Source organism: Mercenaria mercenaria, chromosome 18, assembly GCF_021730395.1.
Source record: "Mercenaria mercenaria strain notata chromosome 18, MADL_Memer_1, whole genome shotgun sequence".
Classification (NCBI taxonomy): domain Eukaryota; kingdom Metazoa; phylum Mollusca; class Bivalvia; order Venerida; family Veneridae; genus Mercenaria; species Mercenaria mercenaria.
Genome location: NC_069378.1, coordinates 11,324,846 through 11,343,058, shown reverse-complemented (window position 1 = coordinate 11,343,058; position 18,213 = coordinate 11,324,846). Strand labels below are relative to the sequence as shown.

Here is an 18,213-nt window from a genome sequence, read left to right as displayed (position 1 = left end):
TGATCACCTCATCAAGACGTTGTGCAGAATTCACGAGTCAGCCATGTCAATTCAAGGTCAAGGTCACAGCTAAAGGTCAAAGGTCTACCATTTCACTATCCATAGCAGTGGCGGGGAATTTAGCTGTCTTTCAGACTGCCTTGTTATTCATTATTATACAGTTGTTAAATGTACTGGAAGATATTTGAATCAGGGAGTTTAGCTTTGTGTAGTGGAGATAATATACTGCTAAAATTACCCAAGGGAGTTTCAAATTTGGAAGTATAGTGTTCTGCCAGGGAAGATAATTGCTGCAAGAAGTTTGGAAGCTTTGTGTGGTAGAGACTAATTTACGGCTGGGGAAGATAACATCTGCTGGGAGTTTAGAAATTTAGTATGTTGGAGACACAGAGGGCTAGTTATGAAAGCAGTCATTGTACATACATGTAGTTGAAATCAATGTTATAATTAATACTTCTTCTGCAGTTGATGTTCAATGATATTAGAAATATTTCAATACATTTCATTCCCTACAGGTGTTGACAGCCCAGGAGATACAGCAACAGAAAGAGGACCAGTTGAAGAACTCCAGTCTGCATATCCAACCTAAAGATCCATACAAGGATAAGTCTAAACTTGATAGATTTGTCGCTGAGGTTGAAAAACTTGCAAAATTTGTGGAAGGGTTTGAAAAGCCTCTGTGTAGTGGTCCTACACCTTTAGATGTTGTTTGGAAGGTAAGTGGCTTGTATTTTTGTAAATTATAGAATACCCTGAAATCCTGAAAATAAGCCGCGGCTTATTTTGAATTTTCATAAGGATTTAGTGGCTTATTATCGGGACTGGCTTATTTTTGAGTCTGGCGAACTTTTGAGTACTGGTTTGAAAGCCAGCATATTTTTGAGTACCAAAGTTCTGCTGGTATGGATGTCATATATTTTGCTTTTTCAACGTCGGTGAATACTTATACCTGTGACATACCTGTTTTGTTACAATTTCTTAATGAACATAATTAATCCCATGCTAACGGATAATTACCCATTAAAAAGTTTTGTCAGTCCTAACAAACAAATACACCTAAGATTTCATCGCACAAATGGTATGAATAACTTGCACAATACAGTCATGATAAACACTTCATTGTGTTCGATGTACAGGTTTGTAACTTTTGCTATCTTACATGGTGTTCTAACAAGGTCATTGATACTATTTCTGATACAAAAATGTGGACGGCTTATTTTTGAGCACGGCTAATTTATGAGCCCTTTTTGCCTGTTGTGAAATGGTGGCTTATTTTCAACACCGGCTTATTGTCAAAACCGGCTTATTTTTGGGGTTTCGGGGTATGGTATGTTTTCTTAATATCATGTTTACACTTTTTGACAAAAAAAAAAACATGACCCAAGAAATATTGATATATTCATGAGAGATGAGTGTTACAAACAAAAATATTTTTGATTAGAAAATGGAAAATCTTGATGGTTACCGTTCAAGATGAACCTACGGTTATGGTAATTTGATGGATTTTGCATCATTAAACATGGGAATTCATGTAAAATATCTTTTGAAAAAATTTAAAATCTAAACAGAAAAATCGGAACTTTATGTTTTAATAAAATGCCAAAAGCAAACTTGGTGTAAAAATGAAAAAAGTAAAAAAAGCAAATTTTCCAAAATACTGCAACTTTTGCATTTTTTTTCATATAGGCTGAAATATGAAAACTTTTTGTAACTTCATCTGTTTACATCATTTCTGTAACGTTTTAATTTTCTTCTAAAAAGTTAAGTTTTTGTAGGTACAGTGCAACCTCTGTAGAGCAACACCCTTTGGGAGTTACAAATATTGACTGTTAGAGGTTGTTGTTCTGAAGAGGTAAATTTGATAGTATATTTCAGCGTAGGGAAATTTTGATGATGTTGTTATAGAGAGGTTTTTGCTTAAGAGAGAGCCACTCTGTAGAGGTTGTACTGTATATCATTCTGAGGGAGACTAGAGACATACATATTTAAATTTGTAGTTGTCTTGTAATTCTTTGATCATCTTGTAATTCTTTGATGTTATTATCCAACAGACAGCATAAATGGCATGAAAAGTGTATCTCAGGTGTATTAAATATCTCTCCTATAGGAAATAATGGAAGAACAGGACAAAGCTGGCAGAAAGCAGAAACTGGCTATAGCTAGATGTTACCCTATGAAAAACAGAGACCAAGATATCATGCCATGTATGTTTCACTTCACTTTTTATTAACAGCTTACAACTTAGAATTTTCCAGAATTTCTAAGGATATATAAAAAGGTGTATTATGAGTTACGTGCTGTTGGTGACCTGAAACAGGATAAACACTGTTGAGGAAATATAGATTTTATATGAGCCGCGCCATGAGAAAACCGACATAGTGCGTTTGCGACCAGCATGGATCCAGACCAGCCTGCGCATTCGCGCAGTCTGGTCAGGATCCATGCTGTTACCTAACAAGTTTCTCTAATTGCAATAGGCTTTGAAAGCGAACAGCATGGATCCTGACCAGACTGCGTGGATGCACAGGCTGGTCTGGATCCATGCTGGTCGCAAAAGAACTATGTTGGTTTTTCTCATGGCGCGGCTCATACGAGTTTACAAGTCCCTTTATATTTAGTATCTTGTTACCAGCACATCATAAAACAATTTTATTTTGAACACTACTGTCTTCTATATTTGTAGATTTCTAAAGCAACTACAAAATTCATATAATAGGATAACTAACCCAATATGGCATATATTTGGACAGCTTTATATATTTTGACAGCTGTAGCATCTCTTTACCAGTAGAAATACTGTAACCTTCAGAGGACTAAATTTACGTTTATTTAAGTTACCAACAGCACAGTGCTAGTAACTCTGAAGCTGGTATTTAGGCTTAACACCAAGCAGATTACATTTTTGCCTGAATTTCCTTTATCTTGCAATGTTGTTAGTGCTTATTTGATATGAGATACAAAACTGTGATTTATGACTCTATGATCTTATGTTTCTTTTTGTTTTCAGATGATGATTCGAGAGTTTTATTGACAACTTTAAATGATGATTATATCAATGCAAGCTGGATAAATGTAACTGTCTTTCTAAGTCTGTTTTAAATTTCATTTTTTCACTCTGTTATATATTTCTGTGATTGGGAATTTCAGTTTTAAGATAAGAGTATTCCTTTCTTTTTTGGAAAGATGTTGAGACTATGAGCAGGCAGATCTGGTTTGCACTTCCTGCGTTACTATGCTGTTATCACTGTTCTTTTAAATAGTGTGTACAGTTGTGCTAATACAGCACTAACTTAAACCATGAGGGGGAGTATTGGTTAGAGCTTCTGCTTGCTCCACCCAAAGGTCATGGTTGGATTCCTTTAAAGTGGTCAAGACTGCCCTCGCATATGATACCAGTACTGGTTTTCCAGGAAACAATTTTGAAAGGGTAATAGTCATTGTACATATCAGTCATAGTTTTAAACTTTCTCCATTTGTTCTAACTTGACTTCATTTGTTCATGGATTGTTATAAAAGTGCTAGAATGTACTAGCATAAATGTAACATTCCCGTGTAAAAGGAAACTTTTGTGAAGTTTCTTTTATTTTCAACTGTTTAATGGACCAGAAATTTGCACACAAAAAAGGGTTTGTGGTCATTAAACTGACTGTTTCAAAGATATCTTCAGTATTCAAAAATATCGTACTATCAGCTTCCGAGACCGTTATAATGATATAAAATTCATATCTAGATCTTGCGTAGTAAAGCCACAAATGATTTAAAAAAAACTTTACCAGTTTAGTGGATCAAACAGTCTGTCATGTTGCTGAAATGTTAAATTGATAATATATAGGCTGCTGTAAAAAAGACCATCATTACAAGTTACTATCACAATTTTTATTGCTTCCAGTTCTGTTTAATACTTCAGTACTGCTACAAAGTTTGTTTATTAATATATTTCAGGACTTGTCTCCATCATGTCCTAAGTTTATAGCCAGTCAAGCACCATTACCTGTGACATTGATAGATTTTTGGCTCATGGTGTATGAACAGGGTGTGGAAGTGCTTGTCGCTCTGTCCAGTGAGATTGAAACAGGAAAGGTAGGTTAATCCCAGTTATGGTAAAATCATTTGTATTAGTATCTGGATGATTATTTGCAGGTTCTTGGTTGCAGCAGTCCATGATTTTTAAATGGCAGTGAATAAACAAAATTCCCCTACATTTTATATTCACTGAATTCCATAAATGAACTGCAGTATGAGAAAACCAACATAGTGCATTTGTGACCAGCATGGAATCAGACCAGCCTGCGCATCTGCGCAGTCTGGTCAGGATCCATATTACTCGCTAACATTTTCTCTAATTGCAATAGCCTTAGGGCTTGGAAGCGAACAGCATGGATCCTGACCAGACTGCACGGGCTGGTTTGGATCCATGCTGGTCACAAATGCACTATGTTGGTTTTCTCATGGTGTGGCTCAGATTTATACTGCAATACTGTTGAAAGATGGCATGAAACCAAAAGCCAAACAAAACTGTCCACAATAAACAGTCATTTTGGACAAACCATAAAACTTTTATGCCCTTGAAATTAAATGATATCTCAGCATCTTATTTAGACAGAAACATTACTTCTTGGAAATAAGGCTGAGAACGGTGGAGATAAGCCAGAAAAAAATGAATAGTGAATATTATCTTGAAAAATTTCATCTGGATTAAAAATTTAATTTTTTTTTCTGCAGATTTCATCAGGATTAAAAACGTCAATTTTATGTTCTGCATTTGTTTAGAACATTTATCTCTGAATGATGGAAACTGGACATTGACTTAAGGACACACTAAGCAGTGGTGGGGTGCCTTGCTTTAACATGACTTTTTCCCTCATTTCTCAAGATAAAACGTGCTATGTTATTGTACTATATTGATTTTATTTTATGCTTCAAGATTCTGTTAAGGTCAACAAATATTTTGTTACCTTAACAGAATCTTGAAGCATAAAATAAAATCAGTATAGTACAAAACATTATTGTAAACTTCAAGTAGATCAGTTATTTCATCAGTACATCAAATGACCCACACTTATTAACAAATAATTAGGCCTCTTGACCAAGACAGGCAGTCGATATTCATTATAATTATTTACTTAGTGAAAATTTCACCGTATAATATGGGTTACATAAAGGCATGAAACTCCCGTTATTGCTTCCTGTACAACCTTGGGATGATCTTATTATCAGAAATAAACTGCTAAACTGATGGTCTGAAAAATCCCATGACTAAAATAAATGTATAGCTTGGCTGTTCTTATCAGAAAGATTTTATTTTTTGGATACAAATAATCACTGTTTATCCTTTTTTGCAGGTAAAAATGTGTGATGAATTTATGTAAAATAAAAACAAAAAATGTCTAAAACATATCAGTTAAACTCAACTCAAGTGTGTCCTTCAGTTTTTAACAATATTTCAAGGGTACACACTAGCTTAATCGCCACTAAAGTCTTGATATTAAATGAATAAAAAAGGTTATATAAGAATACATAGATTTTCTGCTTGAGAGTGTGACTGTTATTTAGTGAATATATTATTATATTGTATTATTTAAAACTACATATGTTATTAAAATTCAGAGCAATCTTTAGATGTTTTCCTTGTATGTTAAATGCTTTGATCTCGCACAACCTTGGATAATTGTAATATTTTGCTTATCCTCTTGTAACCCATAACAACAGATGTTTTATTGTAGCATGTTTATCAAGCTATAAAATGACTGGAAGCATGCAGAATCAAGCAGCTTTCTTCTGCTTTTATTTACAGAAGTTCCCAACGTATTTGCCCCAGGGTAAAGGTGAGACAGTGGACCATGGAGCTGTACAGTTAACATTGCAGAGTATCAAACATAAACAGTTCTGGACTGAGAGGATTTTACACCTTAGACATGCTGAGGTAACTTAGTTATACTGAACAAACAGATATGAGCTGTGCCATAAAAAAACCAACATAGTGTGTTTGTGACCCAACATGGATCCAGACCAGCCTGCACATCCGCGCAGTCTGGTCAGGATCTAAGCTGTTTGCTAATGGTTTCTCTAATTGCAATAGGCTTTGAAAGCAAACAGCATGGATCCTGACCAGATTGCGCAGATGTTCAGGTTGGTCTGGATCCATGCTGGTTGCAAACGCACTATGTTGGTTTTCTTATGGCGTGGCTCAATTATACTGTGAAATCATTAATATTGGTATGGGACTAATTTTTGCGTATTTCTTGGTTATATCAGTTTAAAGAAACATACTTGATATATTTTTCATTTAATCTTCAAAAGATGAAATCTACAAATTTATATCCTAATTAGTGTTTAGGCCAAAATCACGAAATTTCATACACATGAAAGTAAATAATTATACAGGGCTGGTTTGTGAATTAAAAGTCAAATTCTGACATACTAGCAGGAAAATACTTGTTCTACTGTCTGTTGAAACATTTGCAATAAAATTACATGTGTGTGTGTGAAGCTGATTTCCCACTTGGTAAAGTGTAACAACAAACAACTTAGAAGATCAATTGCATTTTAAAGTTGATTCTGACTTGTCTTTGAAAGATTCTTTTTTATATAAAAGACTTTCCTGAATAAATTATAACTTAAAGCTAGTCTTGCAATAATTGTTTTCTCCATGTCTCTCCATATATTTCCATGTGATAAAAAACACCCTTTTATTTAGAATATTGTAATTTTCAGACTCGTACTGGAAGAACTTTGGTACATTTACACTACAATGCCTGGCCAGTCAGGTAAGATAATTGTGTGTTAAGACACTACAATGCCTGGCCAGTCAGGTAAGATAATTGTGTGTTAAGACACTACAATGCCTGGCCAGTCGGGTAAGCTAATTGTGTGTTAAGACACTACAATGCCATGGCCAGTCAGGTAAGATAATTGTGTTTTTAGACACTACAATGCCTGGCCAGTCGGGTAAGCTAATTGTGTGTTAAGACACTACAATGCCTGGCCAGTCAGGTAAGATAATTGTGTTTTTAGACACTACAATGCCTGGCCAATCAGGTAAGATAATTATGTTTTTAGACACTACAATGCCTGGCCAATCAGGTAAGATAATTATGTTTTTAGACACTACAATGCCTGGCCAGTCAGGTAAGATAATTATGTAATAGACACTACAATGCCTGGCCAGTCAGGTAAGATAATTATGTAATAGACACTACAATGCACAGCCAGTCAGGTAAGATAATTATGTAATAGACACTACAATGCACAGCCAGTCATGTAATGTAATTGTGTGTTTAGTTACTAGAATGCCTGGCCATTTGTTTAAGCTAATTGTGTGTTAAGACACTTCAATGTCCAGGCAGTTAGGTAAGCTAATTGTGTGTTAAGACACTGCAATGTCCAGGCAGTTAGGTAAGCTAATTGTGTGTTAAGACACTGCAATGTCCAGGCAGTTAGGTAAGCTAATTGTGTGTTAAGACACTTCAATGTCCAGGCAGTTAGGTAAGCTAATTGTTTGTTTAAACACTGCAGTCATTGCCCTGGCAGTCGGGAAAGATAATTGTGTGTTAAGACACTTCAGTGCCCTGGCAGTTGAGAAAGATAATTAAGTGTTTAGACACCACAACGCACAGGTCAGTCGGGTAAGATAATTGTATTAAAACACTACAATGCCCGGCCAATCACTGCAATGTGCAGGCAGTCAGGAAAGATAATTATGTGTTTAGACACTCTTCTGCCCACTCAGTCAGGTAAGATAATTCATAAATTTAGTGTTTAGACACTAGGTCAAAAGGATTTAAAATTACCAAGACAACACATTCTTTACTAGTATGTTTCCTTTAGACACTACAGTTCCCACCCAGTCAGTTAAGATAATTGTGTGTTTAGATCACTTGAGCTCGTAATTAAGATGACTTTTTGATTGCTCTGTATCTACCATCATGCAGCATCAGCAGCGCTGCAGGGCCTTGGTGGCTGCTGATTTCGAATTACTTGCTCCTCCGGGATGTTGGTATAGTTAGCCTCTGATATAGGGTAGAATTCTTCATGTGATGAAGCCATCCAACTGTCTTACAGAAAGTCAGCTGTTCCAACCAGGTGCCTGTCCATATCTGATGGCCTGGGGTCTTCCTCTACCACTAGAAACTGGAAAAGTCACCATATGACCTAAATTGTGTCCAAGTTATTATATGAGCTGCGCCATGAGAAAACCAACATAGTGTGTTTGCGACCAGCATGGATCCAGACCAGCCTGCGCATCTGCGCAGTCTGGTCAGGATCCATGCCGTTGGCTAATGGTTTCTCTCATTGCAATAGGCTTTGAAAGTGAACAGCATGGATCCTGACCAGACTGAGCAGATACGCAGGCTGGTCTGGATCCATACTGGCCGCAGACGCACTATGTTGGTTTTCTCATGGCACGGTTCATATATCCAACAAATACAAAAGACAGGACAGCAGTTTCACTGATAACTTTTAATGTTTGCTTAATCTGAAGGTAGCTTGGTCAGAATATTGACTTAAGCAAATCTTGGAGAGGCTAGATACTAGGTCATCTGTGGTCAAAATAGGCCACTTTGTCAAATTGAAAGACAATCATATTAACTCTGTGCTTTGATCTTTATGTAGGCTGGACAATTGTTCATCTTTATTAAATCAACTGTTCTTGAATATTAATTAACAGTTTGTTGTACTACATCTAGTTTTGCATTTATGCCGAGAATATACTTGATAATATCCAAGTAATAAAGTTAGTTCTTCAGATGAATTTCAGATATTCAGTGTTTAACAAAATATTAAACATATTAAGTTTTTTTATAAAACCCAAAATATCTCCTTTTAATGCTGAATAGCTGCATTTCGATCCAATACTTGCACATTTCTCAAAATTCAAACATTTCTTCAGATGTATATTACAGTAACTGTTATATACTGTTTAAAAAGATAACAATTATTTCTATGTTATACATGTATGTCGAAAATCAATATCTATTAAGTTAACATTTTGTGAGTACAGTTTAGACTATTGAGTACTAATAAAGTCCAGTTCTTTAACTGGTGCATCAGTTTTTACCATGTGTGTTAAGCATATGATATGAGCCACGCCATGAGAAAACCAACATAATGCATTTGCGACCAACATAGATCCAGACCAGCCTGCACATCCGTGCAGTCTGGTCAGGATCCATGCTGTTCGCTTACAGTTTCTCTAATTGCATTAGTCTTTGAAAGCGAACAACATGGATGCTGACCAGACTGCGCGGATGCGCAGGCTGGTCTGGATCCTCGCTGGTCGCAAACACATTTTGTTGGTTTTCTCATGGCACGGCTCAATTATAAATAAATACTGGCTCAAACCTGATGAATCACTATGGTTTACTTATCATTCATGTGTGCCTGAAATCAAAATTACCTTACTTTACTTACAAATTTTGGAGAAATTCCCTGCATTTTGAGGCATAAAATCATAAAAATGAAATATGCACTGTTACAGAATGATTGTATGTATTGTATATTTTACAGTGGTTTTCCTGAAAAGGTGTCCCATGTTTTACAGTTTATAACAGAGGTGCACAGTTTCTACAGACAGCAGAGGAGTTTGATGAAACCTATTGTTGTCCATTGCGGGTAAGTGTATGTACTTGACTTAGGTTTCCATACAGAAATCTTAAAAAACTGAAAGTAAGAAAAATTACTGGTTTTGTATTTTATTGGATAATTAATGCCTTTTTGTGGTTTGTGGTCTGATAAACTAAAGTAACTATTCAATATTCTCAGCAGTACATTGAAGCAATTTTGTAATTGTATTCATCAGTCTTGGGCCTAAAAAATTCTGAAAAATAAACTACTACTTGGGTAATACCTCAAAAATTAGTAGGTAGGATTTAGTAGGCAGGTTTGTTTTAAAAGACCATCAGAAATGCCATTGTTACATGGGTCAGAAACTATAATTATTTGTGTCAACATTGTATTAACAAATTAGAGTTCATTTGCATTTATGCCCCTTTAAAACTCTTTTTATCAAATTTTTAAAATTTTGCTTCACAAACTGAAAACAAATTCGTTGGTAGGATGGTTTTCCTAGGTCAGGTTAGGTTACCCTAAGTAAACAATTTTAGGCCTTATTTAACTGTTATTATATAGAAGGCTTCAAACACATCCTTAAATGATATTTCAGTAACAGAGTTTGTCAAACTGGGATGTTTATACTGATATATTTGGTTGAATGTTTTTCAGTAACGGAGTTTGTCAGACTGGGATGTTTATACTGTTATATTTGGTTTAATGTTTTTCAGTAACGGAGTTTGTCAGACTGGGATGTTTATACTGATATATTTGGTTTAATGTTTTTCAGTAACGGAGTTTGTCAAACTGGGATGTTTATACTGATATATTTGGTTTAATGTTTTTCAGTAACGGAGTTTGTCAAACTGGGATGTTTATACTGATATATATTTGGTTTAATGTTTTTCAGTAACGGAGTTTGTCAAACTGGGATGTTTATACTGATATATTTGGTTTAATGTTTTTCAGTAACGGAGTTTGTCAAACTGGGATGTTTATACTGATATATTTGGTTTAATGTTTTTCAGTAACGGAGTTTGTCAGACTGGGATGTTTATACTGATATATTTGGTTTAATGTTTTTCAGTTACGGAGTTTGTCAGACTGGGAGTGTTTATACTGATATATTTGGTTTAATGTTTTTCAGTAACGGAGTTTGTCAGACTGGGATGTTTATACTGATATATTTGGTTTAATGTTTTTCAGTAACGGAGTTTGTCAGACTGGGATGTTTATACTGATATATTTGGTTTAATGTTTTTCAGTAACGGAGTTTGTCAGACTGGGATGTTTATACTGATATATTTGGTTTAATGTTTTTCAGTAACGGAGTTTGTCAAACTGGGATGTTTATACTGATATATTTGGTTTAATGTTTTTCAGTAACGGAGTTTGTCAGACTGGGATGTTTATACTGTTATATTTGGTTTAATGTTTTTCAGTAACGGAGTTTGTCAAACTGGGATGTTTATACTGATATATTTGGTTTAATGTTTTTCAGTTACGGAGTTTGTCAAACTGGGATGTTTATACTGATATATTTGGTTTAATGTTTTTCAGTTACGGAGTTTGTCAAACTGGGATGTTTATACTGATATATTTGGTTTAATGTTTTTCAGTAACGGAGTTTGTCAAACTGGGAGTGTTTATACTGATATATTTGGTTTAATGTTTTTCAGTAACGGAGTTTGTCAAACTGGGAGTGTTTATACTGATATATTTGGTTTAATGTTTTTCAGTAACGGAGTTTGTCAAACTGGGAGTGTTTATACTGATATATTTGGTTTAATGTTTTTCAGTAACGGAGTTTGTCAAACTGGGAGTGTTTATACTGATATATTTGGTTTAATGTTTTTCAGTAACGGAGTTTGTCAAACTGGGAGTGTTTATACTGATATATTTGGTTTAATGTTTTTCAGTAACGGAGTTTGTCAAACTGGGAGTGTTTATACTGATATATTTGGTTTAATGTTTTTCAGTAACGGAGTTTGTCAAACTGGGAGTGTTTATACTGATATATTTGGTTTAATGTTTTTCAGTAACGGAGTTTGTCAAACTGGAATGTTTATACTGATATATTTGGTTTAATGTTTTTCAGTAACGGAGTTTGTCAAACTGGGATGTTTATACTGATATATTTGGTTTAATGTTTTTCAGTAACGGAGTTGGTCGAACTGGCATGTTTATACTGATATATGTAGGCATGCAGGAGATCAATCATGGTGATGGTGTAATAAATATCCAGGAGGTTGCGGGGAAAATGTTGTGGAGAAGACGTAATATCATACTGAAACAGGATCAGCTCAAGTATTGTTACGAGGCAATTCTCTACTATGCTCAAGATGTACTAGCTAAAGGTATGGTACTGATATTCTCACTCATAATAAGACAGGTCACACCATCTAGCTGGCTTACGGAAGGTCGGTGGTTCTACCCAGGTGCCTGCATGTGATGAAATAATGCATGAAGGGGCACCTGGGGTCTTTCTCTACCATCATAGCTGGAAAGTTGCCATGTGACCTATAATTGTGTTGTTGTGATGATAAACCAAGGTCTCAGCCATTTTAAAGGAATAAAGCTGACAGGTCTCAGCCATTTTAAAGGAATAAAGCTGACAGGTCTCAGCCATTTTAAAGGAATAAAACTGACGGGTCTCGGCCATTTTTAAGGAATAAAACTGATAGGTCTCAGCCATTTTAAAGGAATAAAACTGACAGGTCTCAGCCATTTTAAAGGAATAAAACTGACAGGTCTCAGCCATTTTAAAGGTCTCAGCCATTTTAAAGGAATAAAACTGACAGGTCTCAGCCATTTTAAAGGAATAAAACTGACAGGTCTCAGCCATTTTAAAGGAGTAAAATTGACAGGTCTCAGCCATTTTTAAGGAATAAAACTGACAGGTCTCAGCCATTTTAAAGGAGTAAAATTGACAGGTCTCAGCCATTTTAAAGGAATAAAACTGACAGCATTTTAAAGGAATAAATCTGACAGGTCTCAGCCATTTTAAAGGAATAAAACTGACAGGTCTCAGCCATTTTAAAGGAATAAAATTGACAGGTCTCAGCCATTTTAAAGGATGTTACTGCTTACTCTGTATTTGGTTAACAGAGTAATCTTAGCTAGCACAGTCTGTTTTCAAGAAAAATGCTACTCAGAAAATTAGCATTTTCTTCATACTGTGAAATGATTAATTTTCATTCATTCAAAATTGATTTGTCCGATTTAATACAATTTGACACAAATGATAAGCATGGATAGATGATGTGTCATGCGCAAAAAACATTTCACTAGCTCAAAGGTCAAGGTCACAGTCCTTGGTTGAACTTTTTCACTACATATACAGATTACTAAATTTTCAGGTTTTCCTACAATATTTTTTTTGTAAATAAATGGGGCTTTACATTTTTACATGGATGTTTTTGGGTATGCTTTACATTTTTACATCAATGTTTATGCTTTACAGTTGGCATTTGCAATATGACTTCTTCTTGGCGATATGTGACCATTTTGTGTCGATTCGCCGTAAAACCCAACTCACTCACTCACTCATAAATGGGGCCAAGGGTCCTTTTAGTTTTTAGCTTTTATGCCTGTGACCTTTCTCATGTTGCGGGGCATCCGTGTCTGTGGCATTTCTAGTTCATATCAGAAGTAGTGAAAATGCTTTTTTTGAACCCCAGAATCAAAATTTACTCCACGCGGGAGGGGTGTACTTACCCCAAATGAATGTAAATTAACGCATTGGAGTAGTTTTTGTCAATGCTAAAAATGTATATAGTGTGGTTTATGAAAGTAGTTTGGATTCAGTAGGTACGTCTTTAGTGCATTCAATTGTGAAACAGTCATTGATTCCAGCGCAAAATCCTTTTTTGTCCCAAAAGCTCTTTTTGTAGAAGTTTGTAGCTTACATAAACTCCTACTTTTGTCAGATTTCCTCATTTTTAGCTCGACTATTCATAGAATAGTAGAGCTATTGGACTCGCCCATGCGTCGGCGTCCACGTCGGCGTCCGCGTCCGCGTCCGCGTCCCGATTTGGTTAAGTTTTTGTATGTAAGCTGGTATCTCAGCAACCACATGTGGGAATGGATTGAAACTTCACACACTTATTCACTGTGATAAACTGACCTACATTGCACAGGTTCCATAACTCTGTTATGCTTTTTTACAAAATTATGCCCCTTTTTCGACTTAGAAATTTTTGGTTAAGGTTTTGTATGTAAGCTGGTATCTCAGTACTTACTAATTGGAATGGATTGAAACTTCACACACTTGTTGACTGTCATGATCTGACATGCAAAAAGCAGGTCCCATAACTTTTTTTTTGCTTTTTTTCAAAATTATGCCCCTTTTTCGACTTAGTTCTAAATTTTTGGTTAAGGTTTTGTATGTAAGCTGGTATCTCAGTAACCACTTGTAGGAATGGATTGAAACTTCACACACTTATTCACTGTGATAAACTGACATACATTGCACAGGTTCCATAACTCTATTTTGCTTTTTTACAAAATTATGCCCCTTTTTCGACTTAGAATTTTTTGGTTAAGGTTTTGTATGTAAGCTGGTATCTCAGTACTCACTAATTGGAATGGATTGAAACTTCACACACTTTTCACTGTCATGATCTGACTTGCAATGCAAAGGGTCAATAACTCAACTTCGCATTTTACAAAATTATGCCCCTTTTTCGACTTAGGAGTTTTTGGTTAAATTCCTATTATGTAAGCTGGTATCTTAGTACCCACTAATGGGAATGGATTGAAACTTCACACACTTGTCCACTGTCATGAGCTGATAAGCACTATGCAGGTTCCATAACCCTATTTTGCTTTTTTACAAAATTATGTCCTTTTTTCGACTCGTATTCATTCAATCAACAAGGCTGTTGAATAGTCGAGCGTTGCTGTCCTCGGACAGCTCTTGTTTCTATTTTCTTCTACTTTTTTGTCTGGAAAGCCTGCTGTAGCTTTCACTTGATATTAGAGGACTTATTTTTGTCAAAAGTGAAGCACTAGTGTCCAGAAGTTGATTTACATTTTCCCCAGCTGATTACAGGGTACACGTAGACCTTGAAAAGTTCTTGAATTTGAAGCTAGCCGTTGAAAACACTTTTAAATAATGGAAAAAGAGCTTGAATTTCGAGGAAAACTGCTGAAATTTGACCTAAACTCCATGAAAAATGTTCCATAAACATTTTGCTTTGCGGAAAGAATAACTAAAAAAAATGAAATAGAGAAAATTAACATAGGTTGAAAGAAAATATGGTATTTGGTCACATGAATCTTGCTATGCACCAGTAAGTTTGATTAGCAGTGATTTATGACTGCATGTTATCACAATATACACAGAGTGTGATTACTACGGTAACCCAGATTTTAGTTCACCTGAGCCAAAGGCTCGTGGTGAGCTTTTGTGACATTTTGATGTCCGTCGTCAGTGGTCCGTCCGTCAACATTTTCTAAAAACCTCTTCTTCTTGATAAACCATTGGGCAGATTTATACCAAACTTCACAGGTATGATCCTTGGGTGACTCCCTTTCAAAATTATTCAAAGAATTAAATTTCACTCAGAATTCTGGTTGTTATGGCAACCAAAAGGAAAAATTAAAAAAAATATTCTTGTCCAAAACTGCAAGGCATACAGCCTCGATATTTAATTGGCATGTTACATCATGGTCCTCTGCCAAAATTATTCAAATTATGCTGCTGGGGTGAAAAGAGGCCCTGCCTTGGGGGTCCCAAGTTTTACGTAGACTTATATAGAAAAAGAAATTAAAAATCTTTTTGTCTGAAACCACAAGACCCAGGACTTCGATATTTCGTATGTAGCATTGCCTTGTGGTCCTCGACCAAGATTGTTCAAATTATTACCCTGGGGTGAAAAGAGGCCCCACCCAGGGGGTCCCAAGTTTTACATAGACTTTTATAGGAAAAAACTTTAAAAATCTTCTTGTCTAAAACTGCAAGGCCTAGGTATGTTGCATTGACTAGTGGTCCTCTGCCAAGATTATTCAAATTATGCCCCTGAGATGAAAAAGCACCCACTCTGACTTTCTTACCTGATATCTTACACAGTAATTGTTTTGACAGCAAAATATATTCCATTTTGTTTTTAATTATTGCATTTGTTTTCAGAGGGCATTTTGGTTCACAAAGCTTCTTTCGGAGATGGGCTTCCAAAGCCAGGAGCCAAATCAATTGGATGGGAACCAGGACAGGATATCCTGTTTGGGTCTGTGAGTTTTACAAACCTCCAAAGCAGTATTTCGAAAATGAGTACTGGTACCAAAACAGAATCAAACAGTTTGAATATTGATCAAAAGTTGGAAATGTTGAAAAAGGGAGAAACCAGTGTACTGAAGGAGGAAGTTACACACAAAGTTACTAAACAAGAAATAGTGGTTCCTGAAGGTCATGTGCTGTCAAGTGTTAGTGGGAATTCTCTTCCAGATGTTGTTCAGAATCCGGGAATTAATCTAGAGAGAAAATCAGCAGAGTCATTGATTGAGTCAGCACAAGATGATATGAACGTACTTGTTGACATTGAGAAGAGTGAAGAAAAGGTCAAAGTTCAAGGACAGACTGAAGATTTGTTCAGTGACCTTTGCCTTTTAAAATTAGAGGAAAAAGGATCTGTATCTTCTTTGAAAAGTTTAGATTCAGCAGAATCAAAAGGGTCAAGGTCGTCCTCGGTTCATGCCTCACCAGCACACAGTAGCAGGGAGGTCTCGAGTAGCCCAAAACCTGAAAACATTTCGTCTTCTCTTGCTGAATTGCAAGACCCTACTAAGTTTACTATAGGTACAAGTGAAGGCAGTAAAAAGAAAGTAACTAAAGCAGATTTTACTGGGGACGTAAAAACTGTAATGGAACAGGACCCAAATGACCCTTTCAGTTCTCTTGACCCCTTATGGACACACAAATAGTTACAACTATATATATCCAAGATGAGAATTTGAGATATAGTCCAATATGATTATTGATTATTTAAACCAGTATATTTCTGCATGCAGCAAAGTTTTAGCAAACATTTGTTCCTGAAGCCCAGTATGGCTGTTTTGACTAAAATGTTACTTTTTCTTGCTGCAGTCGGTATGTAAAAAAGTTGACAATTGCCTACTGAAAGTCATTTGCCCTGTCAGTAGATGAAATGAAGCGCAAACTGGCCTCTCTCAAGGGCGAAGTTAGGTTAATTTGTAGTCTCAGATTTGTTGGTGTTTGTGGACATGTTTAGTTTTCACCAATGTCTATAGAGCTGTTTGAGCACCATATGCACTTAATGATTAAACATTGGAGATTACAAACTAAAAACAGCAATGTACAGGTCAGCTGGAGCTAGTGACCATTTTTGGTATATAGAAATAATGAAGAAAAAAATGTAGAAGTCAGTTGTCACTGAATATTGATACATGTATAAAGTATGCAGAGAAATATACTGGTTTAATTTCACAGAGGAATATTTATTTTACACGAAGAATTATGCGTATCTGTGATCATGTCTGATGTTGTTATGTATATTATTTGGTAAATTTATGAAATAATATAATTAAGATAGTCATGTTAATGTATAAATATGTAAATCATGTATTGTGAAATCATTTAACTTTGTGGGCATGAAACCTCGTGGTTTGTCAAAATGGCAGTTTTACAGAGTCTAAATTTGACGTTTTTAGGCTTGAAAGATAGGAAGTTATGTTATGTTCACTGGTACTTAGTGGATTGACACAGTCACAGAATCCACTAAAAATAGTTCCCACGAAAAATAATTATTTTACATGAAGTGATATGTGCTTAAGTGATTACGTTACAAGTTGTGTTCGTTTTACGTATATTTATATTTGGCATTATTTGATCTGTAACTTGTTTAAAGCACTTACTGTAATCTCTTATTTAATCATGCCATCATTTCACAGTATTTAATATAAATATACAAAGTATTCTTGCAAGAAATAAATCACAGTTTAGTAACTTACATTTTGTAATGAAAAAAATGGGCATGTTTTAAGTGTAGGGTGGCCAAAGTCCTCCAGGTGTACTCTAAACACAAGCCATGACCTCCAGGCTATAGGTGGGCTGCTGCACCCTTCACCACTGTGCCTCTTAGGCTGCTCACTCTAAATATGGGTGAATGAGTTCTTAATTTACACAGAGTTTCTTTATAAACAGGTTTGAATGTTTGTTTCTTGCACAGTAACAAATTCGAAGCTATTGTTTGATTTTATGAAAGGGAACTTGCAAATATTTGTAAAATTTGTTGCAATATTTCAGTATCTATTAAATGTTGAATATCGTTCTTTGTTTGATTTTATTTTGTAGACAAAAGGTAAAGTAAACTAAGATTTCATTTTACTTTAACTTGAACAATTAACACGAATTGCAAGGCTTCTTTTTGAATAATAAGAAATCTTATACAGATATTTACAGGGGCTTATTAGCTAACAAGAGTATGAAAAACTCTGGGGTGAGCTATTGTGATCACTCACAGTCTGTCATCCCTCCGTCAGTCTGTCAGTCTGTCCATCTGCACTTTTCTTCAGATGACAGCTCCTCTGAAACAACTGGTACAAATTGCACCAGACTTGGTCAGTAACGTCTTGGCATGGTCCTCTATATGGTTTCTTCAAATGTTTCAGCCTGGCCCCTTTTAGACGCTGCTAGATGACTTC

The 18,213-nt window shown here is 35.6% G+C and overlaps 1 protein-coding gene across 1 annotated transcript in view; it reads left to right on the top strand.

The window, feature by feature from the left end:
* LOC123537785 (tyrosine-protein phosphatase non-receptor type 23-like) overlaps nt 1-17,837 on the top strand; it is a 50,600-nt gene extending 32,763 nt beyond the window's left edge. The window contains exons 22-30 of the mRNA XM_053530765.1: nt 516-716; nt 2,108-2,204; nt 3,008-3,072; nt 3,943-4,080; nt 5,795-5,923; nt 6,715-6,767; nt 9,508-9,612; nt 11,707-11,906; nt 15,683-17,837. Coding sequence (XP_053386740.1) covers nt 516-716; nt 2,108-2,204; nt 3,008-3,072; nt 3,943-4,080; nt 5,795-5,923; nt 6,715-6,767; nt 9,508-9,612; nt 11,707-11,906; nt 15,683-16,473 — 1,779 coding nt within the window. The 3' untranslated portion in view covers nt 16,474-17,837. The remainder of the gene's footprint in view (nt 1-515; nt 717-2,107; nt 2,205-3,007; nt 3,073-3,942; nt 4,081-5,794; nt 5,924-6,714; nt 6,768-9,507; nt 9,613-11,706; nt 11,907-15,682) is intronic.
* The last annotated feature ends 376 nt before the right edge of the window (nt 17,838-18,213 follow it).